Source organism: Phyllobates terribilis, unplaced genomic scaffold, assembly GCF_046119375.1.
Source record: "Phyllobates terribilis strain yellow unplaced genomic scaffold, ASM4611937v1 Scaffold_10__3_contigs__length_209671492, whole genome shotgun sequence".
Classification (NCBI taxonomy): Eukaryota; Metazoa; Chordata; class Amphibia; order Anura; family Dendrobatidae; genus Phyllobates; species Phyllobates terribilis.
This window is the reverse complement of record NW_027362770.1, coordinates 161,187,803-161,205,128: the sequence shown is the minus strand read 5'-3', so window position 1 is coordinate 161,205,128 and position 17,326 is coordinate 161,187,803. Positions and strand designations below refer to the sequence as shown.

Below are 17,326 nucleotides of genomic sequence, written 5' to 3'. Positions count from 1 at the left end.
TGGATGGGGCACATAGCCACAAGATTGGAACCTGGATGGGGCACATAGCCTCAAGAGGGGACCTGGATGGGGCACATAGCCACAAGAGGGGACCTGGATGGGGCACATAGCCACAAGAGGGGACCTGGATGGGGCACATAGCCACAGGATGGGGACCTGGATGGGGCACATAGCCACAAGAGGGGACCGGGATGGGGCACATAGCCACAAGAGGGGACCTGGATGGGGCACATAGCCACAGGATGGGGACCTGGATGGGGCACATAGCCACAAGAGGGGACCGGGATGGGGCACATAGCCACAGGATGGGGACCTGGATGGGGCACATAGCCACAGGATGGGGACCTGGATGGGGCACATAGCCACAAGATGGGGACCTGGATGGGGCACATAGCCACAAGAGGGGACCTGGATGGGGCACATAGCAACAAGATGGGGACCTGGATGGGGCACATAGCCACAAGAGGGGACCTGGATGGGGCACATAGCCACAAGATGGGGACCTGGATGGGGCACAGAGCCACAACATGGGGACCGGGATGGGGCACATAGCCACAAGAGGGGACCTGGATGGGGCACATAGCCACAAGATGGGGACCTGGATGGGGCACATAGCCACAAGAGGGGACCTGGATGGGGCACATAGCCCCAAGATGGGGACCTGGATGAGGCACATTAGTACAAGATGGGCGACAGGATGTGGAACGTTGCCACAGGATGGGGACCTGGATGGGGCACATAGCCACAGGATGGGGACCTGGATGGGGCACATTAGTACAAGATGGGGACTTGGATGGGGAACATTACTACAAGATGTTTTCCATTATTACTATATGATGCTAATTGTAAGACAATATTACTGTATGTGGCCAATTGGGGGAAATAAAATTGTAAAAAAAATAAAATAAAGCATGAAAAAATATTGGGCACTAAAAATGCTGTTTTATGTGTAAACTAAAGTAAACACAAAAAAGTGCACGTTTATTATCGCCACATCCATAACGACCCAAGCCATAAAAAAATAAACACGGCAAAAATGTTCAAAAGGTGTATACAAAAAAATGGTATCACTAAAAATGTCACATTGAACAAAGAATGCGGCCCCCCAAATTCAAATTTTTTCCATGTGCGACCCATATACCCAGCCGAGTTTGAGACCCCTGATCTAAATGAATATGACAGGTCACTACTAATAGAGTAGTGCTCAAGTAGGGTCCCACCCATGCTTTAACTTTCGGTCAAGGCTCTGGGCTTCATCAGATGCACAGTCTGTAGAGAAAAGTCTACAACATTCTTCCCCTGAGAAGACACCTCAGATGGCAACCCAGGTTCTGATCTGCCTATGATCCTCAGTACCAGCTCTTACTCATACAGTCGTGAGGAAAACTTAGCACACCGTCTTTGAATTCTATGATTTTATGTTGGAACCAAATAAAAAAAACAAACTGGTCCTTAGAAGGTCCTATAGCTTACTATTGGCCCTTCTAAGGACCAGATTTTTATCATATACAGTATATAGAATACCTAAGTAACTATAACCTCAGAAGAACAACAATGCATGGCTAATTACACCAGGTAACTATTTATTTAACAAACACTAGGTCAAAATGCAGAAAAATTAAGTACACCCTATGAATCAATAGCTTGTAGAACTATTGTCACAACTCCTCCTGGACCTGCTCCTTTGACATCTGCACCTGTCACAACATGCCGCCGTGTTCATTCTGGTAGTGGCACTAGTGATGGGGGAGACATTGGTACAAGAAGCCCTGTGTGGTGCAAGCTCTGTCCAGCCACTGACCAAGGTGGCTGGAACCCATATTGCCATCCAGTTTGGCGATATGAGTGTGTTTCCAATCAGATGGAGTAATCTGCTCCCTACCGTGGCAAATTGGACCATTCAAAAGCTGGAAGCTACCAGATATAGTTCTGCTTGCCTGATTCATACACCCTGATTTTCAGCTCCTGGTTTTTAGTAAATTTTTCAGTTTCTGACCTCAGCTCATCAACGGACCATTCTTCTACCTGACTTTTATTTGTACTTTCTCTGCCCTTCTGGTTCTGACCCGGCTACCTAACCATTCCTGCCAGCCTGCACTGCTGAACAGCAGCCGACTCTGTGGACCAAGCCCAAGGGTCCCTGTGTAAGACCAGATCCCTGTACAAGGGTTAAAATGTGAAGGCTAGGGCAACCCCTGGATCTGGTAAATGGTGTGGCTAGCACCAAGGCTGTTCATCGTAGCCATTTTTACAGCTGCCAGGTGAACAGTGCTCTAAAATATAACCACGTTTAGCAGCAATGACGTCAAGTATTATTTTCCACATGACTTTAACAGGCTTTCGCATCGATCAGGTGGTATTTTGACCCACTTTTCTTTACAAAGTTGCTTAAGTTCATTGAGGTTTGTGTGCAAATTACCTCTACAGAGAAGAAGAGGACTTGAACTCCAGTGCCTCTTAGTGGAAGTAGCAATTCTAAAGGTCAATATCAACCCTTTACTGAGCCTTGCCACATACCTTAGGATAAAAGCCAAGGCAAAATCTCAGTTTGGAGACACTTGTTTCAGAGTGTTGCCCCTCCTCAGTGAAACGCATGAGATCTGATTTGGCTCTGTGAGAGGGCTCTGACTGGGATCTAAGGGGTAACATCTCTCCTTGTGACGACTGACATGCTTTACATGCCAGTTGAGGTTTGTGGGCATTCATTTCTGTATAGCACTCTTAACTTCCAGCCTCAGCATTTCAATTGGGTTGCGGTCTGGAATGCGACTCGGTCATTGCAACACCCAGATATTCCGATGTAGATTTGCTGGTGTACTTGGGATCATTGTCTTGTTTCATGATCCAGTTTTTGCCAAGCTATAGCCTTTGGCCAGCCGGCCTCACATTTTAGTTTCTGATACTTTGGTATACAAAGGAGTTCAATGACAGCAAGTTGTCCTGAATGTGAATAATCTTTCTCACGGTAGAATGATGGACTCAAAATTGTTTGTCTTTCCCAGATTAATGAGCAGCAATGATTGGACCTCTAAGATCATGATGTCTTTTCTCCTTTTGATTGTTTTAACATGCCTGAATGTTCCAGACCAGCAAACCACCAAAACTTCTGCTTTTATAGAGGTGGACACACTTGCAGATGAAGGGCCTGGTTTTGGATATATAAATAACAACACAATGTAATTTGTCATGTGGTGTTGTTCAGCTATTATACTTTTAAGACCTTCTAAGGCCTCATTCAGATGTCCATGAGGACGTATATGTACATATTTTGTGTTTTTCCTAGACTATAATGGGTACATTGTCTATGGGTCTGTTCATAAGTTTTTTCAGACAGAGTGGTCCACAAGAAATTACGGAAACATCTGTTTTTGATCAGAATCATGAATCAATATTGCCCATACAAGTCTATGGGTTGTTATTCTAGTTGGATCTCAGCTCGTCTAAATGCAACTTCATTCGCTCCTATGAGAAAATCATTGTAGTTCTACCTCTGGTCTCTTAGTTGGGTTTAGATAGAAGTACTAATCAACATCTAGGGAATACTCATGTTTTCTGTTTCTGGTAAAGTGAAATCAAGGTTGGTTCATATAATGTAGATCTTCAAGAGTCTTCATGCCCAGATTATTGGAGAAAGACAAACAAGGCTCAAACTAGACGACCTAGACTACCTTAGGCCTAAAAGGAGCATTCACCAATTTTCGTTTAAGTATGACTCAGTCAACTCCACTTATAGATCTTGGATTCCATTCTTTCAAAAATTTTGGGTAGGTCTTGGTTAAAAAAATTTTTTTCTGGAGCTAGTGATAGCCAAAACCCCCACGAATGTTTTTTTGTTATTTGGGACAGAGCGGTAGACAAATGGGGAAGAGGATACAAGCTTTTATCAAGAAACCCGAGGTTAGCAGCAAGAATGTGGTCGATGGACCCTGACTTTGAGAGTTGGATGCATAATAGTGATTGGTTTGTGGTGGAAGCCATGTCTATGGACCAGTGCTCGATGATGGATGGGTGGAATGAGAGCTTTTTTTTTTAAGGTTTCCAATTCTTTCCTGATGGAACTCTTTGGTAAGCAACAGCTGGAGACCATTCTGTAATGTAACGTGTCCCATAACCCTTGTGGTGGACCTATTCCGTGTATGAACCTCTCAAAGTCTAAAGTTGCATGTTTAGAAATTTCCCTGTAATGGGGCTTCCTAAGTGTTCAGCCCTTTAATGATAACTCTGGCACAGGTGCCCTATATATTGGGTAAAATTACACGGATTTGTAGTGCGGCCTGAATTCCCTTCTTCCCCTGTATTCTGTCTTTGTGCTTTGTGAAGGCATCTAAAGATCGTTGCAACGAGGAACTTGCATGTCTCTTGTTAACATGTGGCAAGAGTATATATGTTGTGAGCTTGAGAAACAGATGAAGACGTGGATCAAAGTATCACTCATTCTCTTCTACCTCTAGAAACGTGCGCTGTGAATAACGGAGGCTGTGACCGTACCTGCAAGGATACGGCGACAGGAGTCCGGTGTAGTTGCCCTGTGGGATTCACCTTGCAGCCAGATCAGAAGACTTGCAAAGGTCAGTATCAAACAAATGACACCATGCTGGACCATTGCATCAGCAGAATTAAAGATGGAGAAGTATGAAACCCTCGTAAAGTACAAACATCATGCTAGGCAGGGATGACCATATACAGGACACGTTAGACAGGGAGTGCAATGTACGGGAAGTTTTAGTCTAGTAACAGATTCTAGGCAAGGAGGACATTATATAGGAAATTTGAGGCAAGAAGTATCTTGCATACAAGGGTTTGGGCAAGAAACTCTCTGAACAATTTCACCTACTGTGAAATTCTACGCAGGGAGCACATTGTACAGGATGTTCTAGGCAGGGCTGACAATGAACATGAGGTTTTAGGCTTGGAGTACACTCTATGGCTGTACAGAAATGCACAGTGTGTGAGGTTTTTAGCTTGCAAATTTTATGATATAAGAAGCACTAGGTAAGGTTTTCAATGATTAGGAGGCTTTTTGCAGGCCATTCTCTGTATGGGGTTATACAGGAGGCTTCAAGCAGGGGTGGGCAATATATGAGCTGGGCTGCATATGAGGTTATAGTCAGGAAGCATGCTGAGCTATAAACTTATATATGTGCACTGTATATACAGGAGGTCATAGGCAGGGAGTGCACTGTATGGCTGTGCAAGAGGCTTTAGGCAGGGAGTGCACTGTATGGTTTTAGGAGGCTTTAGGCAGGGAGTGCACTGTATGGTTTTAGGAGGTTTTAGGCATGGAGTGCACTGTATGGCTTTAGGCATGGAGTGCACTGTATGGCTGTGCAGGAGGCATTAGGCATGGAGTGCACTGTATGGCTGTGCTGGAGGCATTAGGCATGGAGTGCACTGTATGGCTGTGCAGGAGGCTTTAGGCATGGAGTGCACTGTATGGCTGTGCCGGAGGCTTTAGGCATGGAGTGCACTGTATGGCTGTGCAGGAGGCTTTAGGCAGGGAGTGCACTGTATGGCTGTGCAGGAGGCTTTAGGCAGGGAGTGCACTGTATGGTTTTAGGAGGTTTTAGGCATGGAGTGCACTGTATGGCTTTAGGAGGCTTTAGGCAGGGAGTGCACTGTATGGTTTTAGGAGGTTTTAGGCATGGAGTGCACTGTATGGCTTTAGGAGGCTTTAGGCAGGGAGTGCACTGTATGGTTTTAGGAGGCTTTAGGCAGGGAGTGCACTGTATGGTTTTAGGAGGCTTTAGGCATGGAGTGCACTGTATGGTTTTAGGAGGCTTTAGGCAGGGAGTGCACTGTATGGCTTTAGGAGGCTTTAGGTGAGGATCTATAATAGTTGTTCTAGGTAGGGCACAGAAGAGAAGACTTTGGGGAGCACGCTGTACAGGAGGGTGCAGGCTTCCTCCATGGCACTGTTATAATTCATTTTTAAGGTGTTCTGTGTAGTAAAATTGTAGCATGTTGATATTATGCTTTAAATAGCAGAAAATCATTGAGTGAGCAGCCAGGAAGTATGTGGCTTTCCCTTGATCGTGCCAGGGCTCCATCCAGACGTCCACACAGAATTACGGAGGTGACAGCCGGGTCCTGTTTGGGTGTTTGTCTGTTTGTTACATCTTGCGCTGGAAGCAAATAACGCCTTCACACATTTCTAATTAGACAGAAAACCCACACACAAATATTTAATAGTCAGTTCCCTTAACGTAACGTTTCTCAAAATCTCCCAAAAAAAAAAAAGCAATTAAGACTGCAAGACCTGGAGATATGAACATAACCGTCCGGGCCTCATACGAGCACTGAGCTGTCATTCAATATAGGACTTTCTACCCCTTTTTCTACAACCTGCATTATGTCCTCTCGCAGTCTCCCGTGTGCGTCTTAGTCTATCTGTTTGCCGACCAAGGTCAAGTCTGTTCTATTTAAACTTTGTGAAATGAGTTTCTTATATTCACGAGCTGCAAGAAGCAGCAGGGTGTGGGATGAGGAAAAACTGCAGATGATGGGAAAATGCATTTTGTGAAAATTGACAATTTTTTTTTATTATTTATATTATTTTTTTACTTTATTTAATTCACCCCCAATACTTATTCAGCACGGGACACAGATTTTCGTTACTTCCATCACATTAAAAAAAAAAAATATTGCGTACTTGCCAACATCTGCTTTGGTAAGATAGGGACATTAGGCTCCCCCTTCCTGCTGTCCCAACCCAGGAAGAACCAAATTGGCAAAGAACACCCACTCTTAGGTGGAGCTTGGATAATCCCACCTCTTTCAGACGTTGCACATGCCCAAATTTGTTAAACTTTTTTTCTAAAAAATTTGAGATTGTCGCAGCAATTTTGGGGCTCTTGGCAGCTATAAATATTGGACGACCTATGAATAGGATACTTCATAAACGTAAAAAAAATGAGGTTAGAGTGCAGCGCGCAAATATCCACAGCACCATTTTTTGCCCCACTCAGTATATTTTTGGATTACAAAAAGAAAACCTTCGAGAAGGTTTTGGTGGCTCTTTAGAGATTTGCCAAAGCTTCCATGACTCCAAAAGGTCTCCCCTTTCTCCAGGAGCCTCACTGAGGTTCTGGGAAAAAGACAAGTGTTATAAATTACTAGCCCTCTAATCTGTAAAGTTTGTATAGACCCTACATGACACAAAGCTCTGCCCTATTATGCAATATTGACTCTCCGCTCTCCTGGCCAGTGTACTGGACACCAATCAATAAGCAGTTAGTCTGGGGCCAAAATGAAAGAGGGTCCTCCAGAGTTGAGTGACAAAAGTGGTTTCCATAATTTTTTGCCTGGTCCATTAAAGATGAGTGATTCGATTCCCAGGTCTAGTGGCCACATCAGTATTCGGTGGTCGCAACACGAGAGCCCCGTGAGCTGCCTCCTACTTGCCGGCATATCAGCTCTTCTTCTGATTAGCCGGCCTGGCGCAACTTCATCTGTGCATCAGGCCACAACGTTTATTTTATGCCAGGCCGGCTAATCAAAAGAGGAGGCTGGGATGCCAGTAAGTAGGAGGTGTTTCGCTCATTTGTAGTCTCCATGTCTTGAAGTAATTTAAAGGACCACGTAAAATTATGTGTAATTCTTGCGCTTTGTAAAATGATCGCTTGCAACTTCTTTAGGATATTTAACGGTGGTGCAAAAGCTGAGACGTTTAGTAAATAATATGAAGAAGAACGGAAAAGCAGCACTCACCCAATCCTTTTGTGGTTAAATGTCCTTTATTCCAACTGGTTTGGACATTAGTTCGGTGGCATGCAGGTGAGCTAGGCAGGGGGAAGGTGGACGATAGCCTTTTCGCGTCTGGCTGACTCTTCTACAGGTCCATTCTTGAATGAATGGATCCGTAGAATCATCAGCCAGATGCGAAACGGACGTCGTCCACCTTCACCCCCGCCTAGTCTCCATGTCTATTTAGTCTAGGTGGGCATGTAACCTTTGCAACCAGTCATTGACTTCAGTGATGATCAACCCAGTGATTAGCTGTAGTGGTCAGCCAGAACCGAATGTACAACTCCAGACACTGTTTCAACTCAATGGACATGTGACTGCTTGCCACCACTGAGGTCATCTGATTAGGAAATTTGAAGATTGGAGGAGGACCTGAGCACCATTCTAAGTAGAACAGTGGGATCGATAAGGTGATTTTATATTTTATTTTATAATTTTAGAGTATTCTGGATAATTTTAAAAATATTTCATAGGACAATTTTTCATTCTTGAGGATGAAAAATTGTGGATGAGGGTGACCAAGAACAGAGGCTGGCCTTATCCTACTTGCCTGAGACCAAGGAAGTAGAAGCTTCTGCACCGAAATTTAGTGAAACTAAAGCACTTGGAGCTGTACCAGCTGTAATGGCCTTTCTATGTGTTTGACCCCGCTCACGGATAAATTTCACAATACCTAGCGGATGAAGGAGAAGAGAACACATTCCTCTTATTACTTGGAAGAGTGCTTTTTTTCCTTACTGTGCAATCCTTGTTAATCTTCTGGCACATTGTTTGACTAGAGGGGTGATATCCAGGGCTTACACTAGGCAAACATGTCTTGAGCAGGCTGTCTCACTGCCATAGTTACCGGGGAGGGATCCGCGGCCCCGCTCGGGGCAGGAGAGAAATGTAACATACATGTGTTAGTATTGACGCATGCATGGCATACTCAGCGCAGAGTCCAGGTAACTTTCACTTTCTTAGATTTCCTCTATTTTTCTTGCAATTTTCCAAGTATGGGATTCCGTAAGACTCTATTCTGGGAAATTAGACTTTTTTTTTTAGTGGGGTGATGGGTTAAACTGTCCACCATTATATCACTTCTACAATTTACCCCCCCCACCCCGCCGACTTGTTGCACCGTTTCGTTCTCCAAAGAAAGTATAGTCTATTATATAGTTCCCTGGCACAAGAGAAAGCCTAATACAATGGAATAATATGGGCCCATTATGTGGACTGCACCTGTTTACGGAATAAAGGACCTCGTTTTAGCCAATTATTCTTCAAGGGTTTAACTGATGACAAACAGAACGATGGCTAAAATAACTGTTTTCTATACCATGACCTACTCAACTAGGTCTGTGTATTGCAACTATTGTCTATGGGTTTGTATAGAGATCCGATATAATCCTTTTAGTCCAGGTACTTTGCAGATGTCAGTCGTCTTCTCTTTCAAGCTTCAGGGGGTTGTCGGCTTTTTACGAGACCTTTCTTTACAAGGATTCCCTAAAACAAACTGATTACTGGTTGTCCCTCTGCAGTAATTGGCAGCAATAAACTGGAATAGAGCAGTGAACTCTAAAAACAAGGGTTGCCTTTTCTAGCAGCGCTCCCAGAGGAGAAATTATGCATTACATGGAGCCCAATGTTTCAACTGTATAGTGCTTGGCTATGTTGGGTATTCCATTGAAAGACAAATTGATGCTCTCTCATCAGATGTGGGTCTCAAAATTAGGTGTTTTGAAAATGAGTTTTCAAAACCAAAAAATGTTGTTTTTTCAGTCCTAAAAAGCAATCATTGGTTTTCTGTAGGGTTATGTCTTACATAGGGGCACAAGGATCAGAAAGTAAGTAGAACATAGGAATATTGGATCTGGATGAACTGCAAGATCTTTACCATCTCTGGTCAAGGGGGCTAGAGATGGGAACGGTAGAGGGCTGGAGGTGGTCAAAATAAAGACTACTGAATATGGAGTAGTACAAACAACCCCAGATAAGGCATTATATGTATACTTGGGTGCTCAGCCAAAAAATATCAACTGTGCAACCCAGTCAATCTCCATATGTAACAATGGAAAATTTGGAGAAAGATATGGAGTACTATAGACTCAGATAAAATAAATATTTATTAGAAGTATATTAAAATACACATATTAATTAATACAGAAAAGACAGAACAGACAATAAATTTATAAAGTCGTGTACAGCCCCAAGTATTACCATTTAACATATCTAATGGAGTCCCACCAAACCTGTAGTAGACAGTTAAGATACAGAATACATTGCCAAGGCGGAGGGCAGAGCCATAGATAACAATTTCCCACACTTGAGATGATAAAGCATAATGACTCGGCCTCTATTTCTCACACAATAAGCAAGAAAAGTCCATGGGTACGTGCATTTACATAGTATAAATCAAGTGATATGTTCACAACCTACCCAGGTAGCAGGACAGCCTACACTGTGTGCAGAATTATTAGGCAAATGAGTATTTTGATCACATGATACTTTTTCTACATGTCGTCCTACTCCAAGCTGCATAGTCTTGAGAGCCAACTACCAATTAAGTAAATCTGGTGATGTGCATCTCTGTAATGAGGAGGGGTGCTGACTAATGACATCGACACCCTATATAAGGTTTGCTTAATTATTAGCCAACTTCCTTTCCTTTGGCAAAATGGGTCAGAAGAGAGATTTGACAGGCTCTGAAAAGTCCAATATTGTGAGATGTCTTGCAGAGGGATGCAGCAGTCTTGAAATTTCCAAACTTTTGAAGCATGATCACCGAACAATCAAGCGTTTCATGGCAAATAGCCAACAGGGTCGCAAGAAGCGTGTTGGCCAAAAAAGGCGCAAAATAACTGCCCATGAATTGAGGAAAATGAAGCGTGAAGCTGCCAAGATGCCATTCTCCACCAGTTTTGCCATATTTCACAGCTGCAACGTTACTGGAGTATCAAAAAGCACAAGGTGTGCGATACTCAGGGACATGGCCAAGGTAAGGAAGGCTGAAAAACCACCACCTATGAACAAGAAACATAAGATAAAACGTCAAGAATGGGCCAAGAAATATCTTAAGACTGATTTTTCAAAGGTTTTATGGACTGATGAAATGAGAGTGACTCTTGATGGGCCAGATGGATGGGCCAGAGGCTGGATCTGTAAAGGGCAGAGAGCTCCACTCCGACTCAGACGCCAGCAAGGTGGAGGTGGGGTACTGGTATGGGCTGGTATCATCAAAGATGAACTTGTGGGACCTTTTCGGGTTGAAGATGGAGTGAAGCTCAACTCCCAGACCTACTGCCAGTTTCTGGAAGACAACTTCTTCAAGCAGTGGTACAGGAAGAAGTCTGTATCGTTCAAGAAAAACATGATTTTCATGCAGGACAATGCTCCATCACATGCATCCAACTACTCCACAGCGTGGCTGGCCAGTAAAGGTCTAAAAGAAGAAAAAATAATGACATGGCCCCCTTGTTCACCTGATCTGAACCCCATAGAGAACCTGTGGTCCATCATAAAATGTGAGATCTACAGGGAGGGAAAACAGTACACCTCTGGGAACAGTGTCTGGGAGGCTGTGGTGGCTGCTGCACGCAATGTTGATCGAAAACAGATCAAGCAACTGACAGAATCTATGGATGGAAGGCTGTTGAGTGTCATCATAAAGAAAGGTGGCTATACTGATCACTATTTTTTTTTGTTTTTGTTTTTGCATGTCAGTAATGTTTATTTCTAAATTTTGTGCACTGATATTGGTTTACCTGGTGAAAATAAACTAGTGAGATGGGATTATATTTGGTTTTTATTAAGTTGCCTAATAATTCTGCACAGTAATAGTTACCTGCACAAACAGATATCCTCCTAAGATAGCCAAATCTAAAAAACCCCACTCCAACTTCCAAAAGTATTAAGCTTGGATATTTATGAGTCGTTTGGGTTGATTGAGAACATAGTTGTTGATCAATAATAAAAATAATCCTCTAAAATACAACTTGCCTAATAATTCTGTACACAGTGTAAAGTAAGGGAGGCTGACACACAAGATCCCCGTAACAGACCCCTACGCTCGTTTCGCTTCCAGTTTTTCGGCTTCATCATGGGGGATATAGCCAACACCCCATATATGACCTTTAAATCCTCATGGTAGTGTGTCAGACGATATGAGGGTGGCCAATAAGGTGCTCGCGGCGCATGTGCGCCATAGTAAATATATCGCCAGGACCTGCAATACAGGTCACATGGTGTTAATAAAGCCACCCCCATTTGGTGATGCATGTCGGCGCTTGCGCGTTCGGATATACGCAGCCTGGCGGTCCACCAGCGGCGTCAACGCCACTGCGCGTGCGCGGGATCCATGACGCGTCACCAAGGCACCCGCGCACAGCAGTACTGGACGCCCCAGGAACCCCGGACCACGGGAACAGAGCAGCGCATGCGCACCGCACCACCAATGGCCTAATACAAACCCCGGAGAACCACAAGCAGATACAAATCCAAAAAAGTAAGGACATAATTCTGGCATAAATAACATAGATAAAACATATGATATACTCTTGAATAAATAGCTTTCTGAATAAATCCATATATAAAGCGATAACAGCATAGATGGTACAAATAACACAGACACAATATGTAGTATCCTCTTGAATAAATGGCTTCCAAAATAGGTCCACATGTGAAGTAGTAATGACATAGATGGAATAGTCTGTTTTGCCAGGAAAAATAAATATGTGGTTAGTCCGGTTCAAATTGCCATGGGAACAGGTCACTAATGGGTATGGAGAAAAAAAAAATAAAATAAATCTGAAAACATCAAAATATACAAGGGAAAGAATAAAGGGATATAAAGAGAGCATTGAGTTAAGGTGTAGTCTACAGGAGTGATGCAAAATTAACAGTCTCATTAAGACCATGGGGGGTGCTGGATCCTAATATAGTGATCCACCTCGCTTCTTTTTGGGCCAGCATTTTTATCAGATTTCCACCTCTAATACCTCCATGTACCACGTCAATTCCTCTTATAGACAGCGATTTCGCGTTGCAATTATGAAATTGTCTAAAGTGACGTGGTAATGTTTTGCCCACTGCCCACGGGAAATATTTTTAGCCCTGTTGTAACCTGCCCTAATGCTCCTCCTACTGTATCCTCTCTGGGAGAATCGATCTCGGAGATCGTTAGCCTGTGTTTGAAATCGTTCCTCCATGGAGCATATCCGCTTCATCCGGAGGAATTGACTGATCGGGAAGGCCCTAATGGTGGAGCCATGATGGGCTGAGGAAGCATGAAGGAGAGAATTAACAGAAGACGTCAGTCTGGAGGGAGGCATCGTCATCCACCTCTAGACTGACATCCAGAAAGTCAATATGACGGGTGGCGTATTTGTACGTAAGTTTGATTTTCATTGAATTTTCATTCTACCCCCCCATGAATGTGTCGAGCTCCCCAGCCGTGCCCCGCCAAAAGAATAAAACGTCATCAATATACCTCAGCCAGCACTGCACATGGTCCACAGCACATGCGCCCTCACCGCCAAATATACTCCTCTCCCAGTACCCCAATAAGAGGTTAGTGTATGAGGGCGCACAATCCGCGCCCATGGCAGTGCCGCGTTGTTGGAGGTAAAAACAATCCTTAAAAACAAAAAAAATATGCGTGAGCATAAACTGGAGGAGCTCAACCACTAAGTCACACAATGAGCTGTCCCGATCGGTCCCCCTCAGGAAAAAACGGACTGCCTCAAGTCCATCCCTGTGATTGATACAGGTGTAAAGCGACTCAATATCCGCCGTAACAATAATCCAATCAGGGTCCACAAAGACCTCGTTCACCCTGTTCAGGACATCCGTCGCGTTCTTAACATATGATGGGAGCGTTTATACCGGTGGTCTCAAATAGAAATCAATGAATTTACAAATAGGGTCGCATAAACCATCAATCCCAGACATGATCGGACGTCCCGGAGGGGTGACGGGGTCTTTGTGAATCTCAGGCAATAGATAGAAAGTTGGTATGCTTGGAAAGGGAATCATAAGTCCCTCAAAGACTTTTTTCGCAATGATGCCATTGTCCAGTGCTTTGGACAGAATATCCAAAAGAACACTGGAAAAAGATGGAAGAGGATTATAGGACAATTTGGCATAGGTACTTTTGTCTCTTAGCTGGCGAAAGGCCTCCCTCTCATATAAAGTATTTGGCCAGATCCCACGCCTCCCCCCCCCCCCCCTTGTCCGTCGCCTTAATCACAACATCATTCAATGACTGGAGTTCAGTCAAGGCCAGCCTCTGGCGGTGTGTAAGGTTATCATAACGTCTCCTAGTCGATATCTGTCTGAACTCCTCAGTTACCAACCTAGTGAGGATCTCCACAGGTGCACAAAGGGACAAAGGGAGGAACATAGTAGATCTAGGCGAAATAGTGGTGGGGAACGTACTTTCCTGCACAGGCATCTGCTCCCTGAGAAGATCCTCGAGAACCCGGAGAGCCTCAACCTCCGCTGGAGTATCAAAACCATCAGTGTTCATTTGTCTTTTGTAATGTAACCTCTTCAAAATCAATTTACGGGAGAAAATATGTAGATCTTTTAATGCTGCAAAGAAATTAAAAGGATTAGTGGGTGCAAATGTCAATCCTTTAGAGAGAACTTCAATCTGTGCTTCCCTCGATTTCTTGTAACTGCCGTGGAATACTCAACCTCCACATTCCTGATCTTTGGTATAGCCCCCATGTTTGGCTCTTCCACAGAGGAAATTGATCTAGTTGAAGCAGATCGTGACCGGACACTTGAACCAGACCTCGATGGAGCCCTTGAACGATTATTTGGAGTTCGCCACTTATATACCCTATCCATTTGTAGGTCATTCATGTCTCTCTGGAACTTCTTAAGTTTCATCTCCCTCACCTCTTTCTTCCATTTTTGGTAATCCAGATCTAAACCCGCATTAATTTTTTTAAAGCCTCAGCCGAGAGTTCATTTTTGATGGAGGTTTGTAGATCTTCCATCTCAACCTCCATCTCAGTGAGGGAAGAAGAGTTTAATTCAGACAGAAGTTTCATGAAACCGATGGAACAAGTATCTGATAATTCCTCCCATTTCTCCTTAAACCCTGGATCAATAGGGAATATGGAGTAGGTACGTACTGTTATTGATAGAATCATGGTGGGACCTAGTAAATGAAAATCAACCTGTAGAAGATCCACTGGAGGGATGAGTGTGACCACCAAAGCTATTGGGTATAATTCCTTTTCATTCTTTAGATGTCCTACCTTTTCAAGGTTAGTACTTCATCAAATATTCATATGTTGAGGTTAGTAATTGAGGAGAGTCTGATAATTGGACAACTTCCAAAATTAATGCAAGTGTTGTTTCATCAGATTTTCATGACCATCTTTGTTGGAGGGAAGACAAAAAGATCTATCCAATGTTCAGGACTGTGATGTAACGCTAGATTAAGAAATTTCGGCTTTAGGAAAATCTTGGTTGAGTTGACAGTGATATGGTATTGGAAGAGGTAAAAGTTTAAGGAGAGAGTGATTTTTGGCATTATTCAAAACTTTTCACTGTCTTCTGACATCATACGCATCACGGCAGGTATCAGGAGAATGTGTCATCACATTCCCTCTTAACTTCTTGTTGTGGAAGTGGAGCAGAGCAAGGCTAATCCTTTAAGAAAAAGAAGTACAAATTCCAATACAAAAGATTGCTCCTTTATTCCATCATGAGGGACAATGAAATTTGCTATAAATACGGAAGATTTAAATAAAAGCAAAAATAATTGCTTTTCAAGGCAGGTGATTTCTAATAAGTAGTGCATTTATTTAAAAAAATATATATATTTTTTCAAATTAATTATAACAAAATTCTACCAGAATTCTCAAATAGAAGTATAAATAAAAAAAAAATATAAAGAAAAAAATAGAAATAAAAAAGAATCGAAATAATTAAAAAGCATTTACAAATTTAAATAATGACACGAATATGCGATAATAAAAATAATAAGTTCATAAGTTTCACCAAATATTTGATATCAGACAAATAGATTATTGCTGGTCCCCTCAACAGTTATCCAATGTTCATGAATATCTTAAAACGAACCTGTCACTAGCTCAAATAAGTGAGTTAAATACCTTGTAAAAATCCCTGAGCTCCCCTGATTCTGCCGCTCCTTTCCATTTTGCTCTGCGTTTCTCTATTGCAGAAATATTCACATTTGTTGCTTTTGGAGCGCAGTATGTGAAATCTCTGCTTTCAGTACAATTGGGCGATTCTTCAGGGTCTTCTCTGGGGGCGTGCGCTTTAACCACTCCTTCCCAAACACTGACAATCACAGCTCAGCAGCGTTTGAGACTGATAGACTCCTAGATCAGTTGTTGAGCTGTGATTGGCAGCGTCTGGGAATTAGAAATGAAAGCACACAACCCCAGAGATGACTCTGAAAAAACGCCTTGTTGGACTGCAAGCAGAGATTTCACATAATGAGGTCCAGAAGAAACAAATGCGAATATCTCTGCAATGGAGCGACACAGCACAAAACTGAAAAGAGCGGCAGAATCAGGGGAGCTCAGAGATTTTTACAAGATATTCAAGTCTAAAGTTTTAGCAAGTGACAGGTTCTCTTTAATGGGGTCATTTAACCATTATCGCCATGAGTTCAGCTCTGGACACTTTTGCTAACTGCTAGGGGTGATGAAGGAAGCCATAGCTGACCAGACATTTCCCCTGCTGCAGGAGAAATGTTGTAATACATGGTGGCTGTTCACATGAATGCCTGTTCTTGTAATGCAGAAAAATTCGTCCAGACCAGGAGCCGCTTTTAAGGACCCCAGAAATAGTAGATCAGAGTTGTCCAATCATGCCATTTTCAGTGTGGCCATCTAATATTAAAGTGGGGCCTCCTGACCTGATCCTCCTCTACAGGATGTCAGGAAAGAAGGATCGGGCATATTAAATTTCAACTCCCAATTGTTTTGTTGCTGCAGGAGTCTTTCAGTCTCTTAGCACTGATCGTACATATGCATGCGGTAGGGGGAAGCACCTATCCACCAAAAAGCTATCCAAGTTGTATGGGCACCTTTTTGTTCTGACTTTTAAAGGTGGAATATTGAGGGACCCCTCATTAGGGCATATAGACAGAGGTTGCCTTCATAAGACACCGGACTGACTGGGTAAAAAGGTACACACTTCTAATTATGAAAAATATATCAGACCTATAAATATATATAATATAATATATACAGAGATACAATAGTATTATATATCTTCAGAGCGCTGAGCATGCCTTTTGCAAAGCATTTTTACAATGTGCTGGAATTGGGCGCCTGTAAAAGCAGTTTTGCCAATCATCTCCAACACCATTCAGTTTTATTTCGTCCCCTAATAACAACCTCAGTGTTTCCAAAGCCGGATTAACATTGCAGGATCATTTACACTATATTTTCTTAAGTCCCGTAAAACGTTCTTTATCAGCGTCTCGTCCTCCTTACCGCAATGAGTTTGATTGTCTGAGTGTCTTACGCATGAGCCAAGCCACCGACATTAATATCTAATATTATGTGGAGATCCGTGGCTGCAGAACAAGCTCAGGAACTCTTAATCCAGGGTA

General features: G+C 43.0%; 1 protein-coding gene across 8 annotated transcripts in view; it reads left to right on the top strand.

Annotated features, from left to right (window-relative positions):
• Nucleotides 1-17,326, top strand: part of SCUBE1 (signal peptide, CUB domain and EGF like domain containing 1) — a 266,638-nt gene that overhangs the window by 197,168 nt on the left and 52,144 nt on the right. For all 8 annotated transcript variants that reach the window (XM_073650018.1, XM_073650020.1, XM_073650015.1 and 5 more), the window contains one exon: nucleotides 4,452-4,568. In XM_073650018.1, the coding sequence (XP_073506119.1) occupies nucleotides 4,452-4,568 (117 nt within the window). The remainder of the gene's footprint in view (nucleotides 1-4,451; nucleotides 4,569-17,326) is intronic.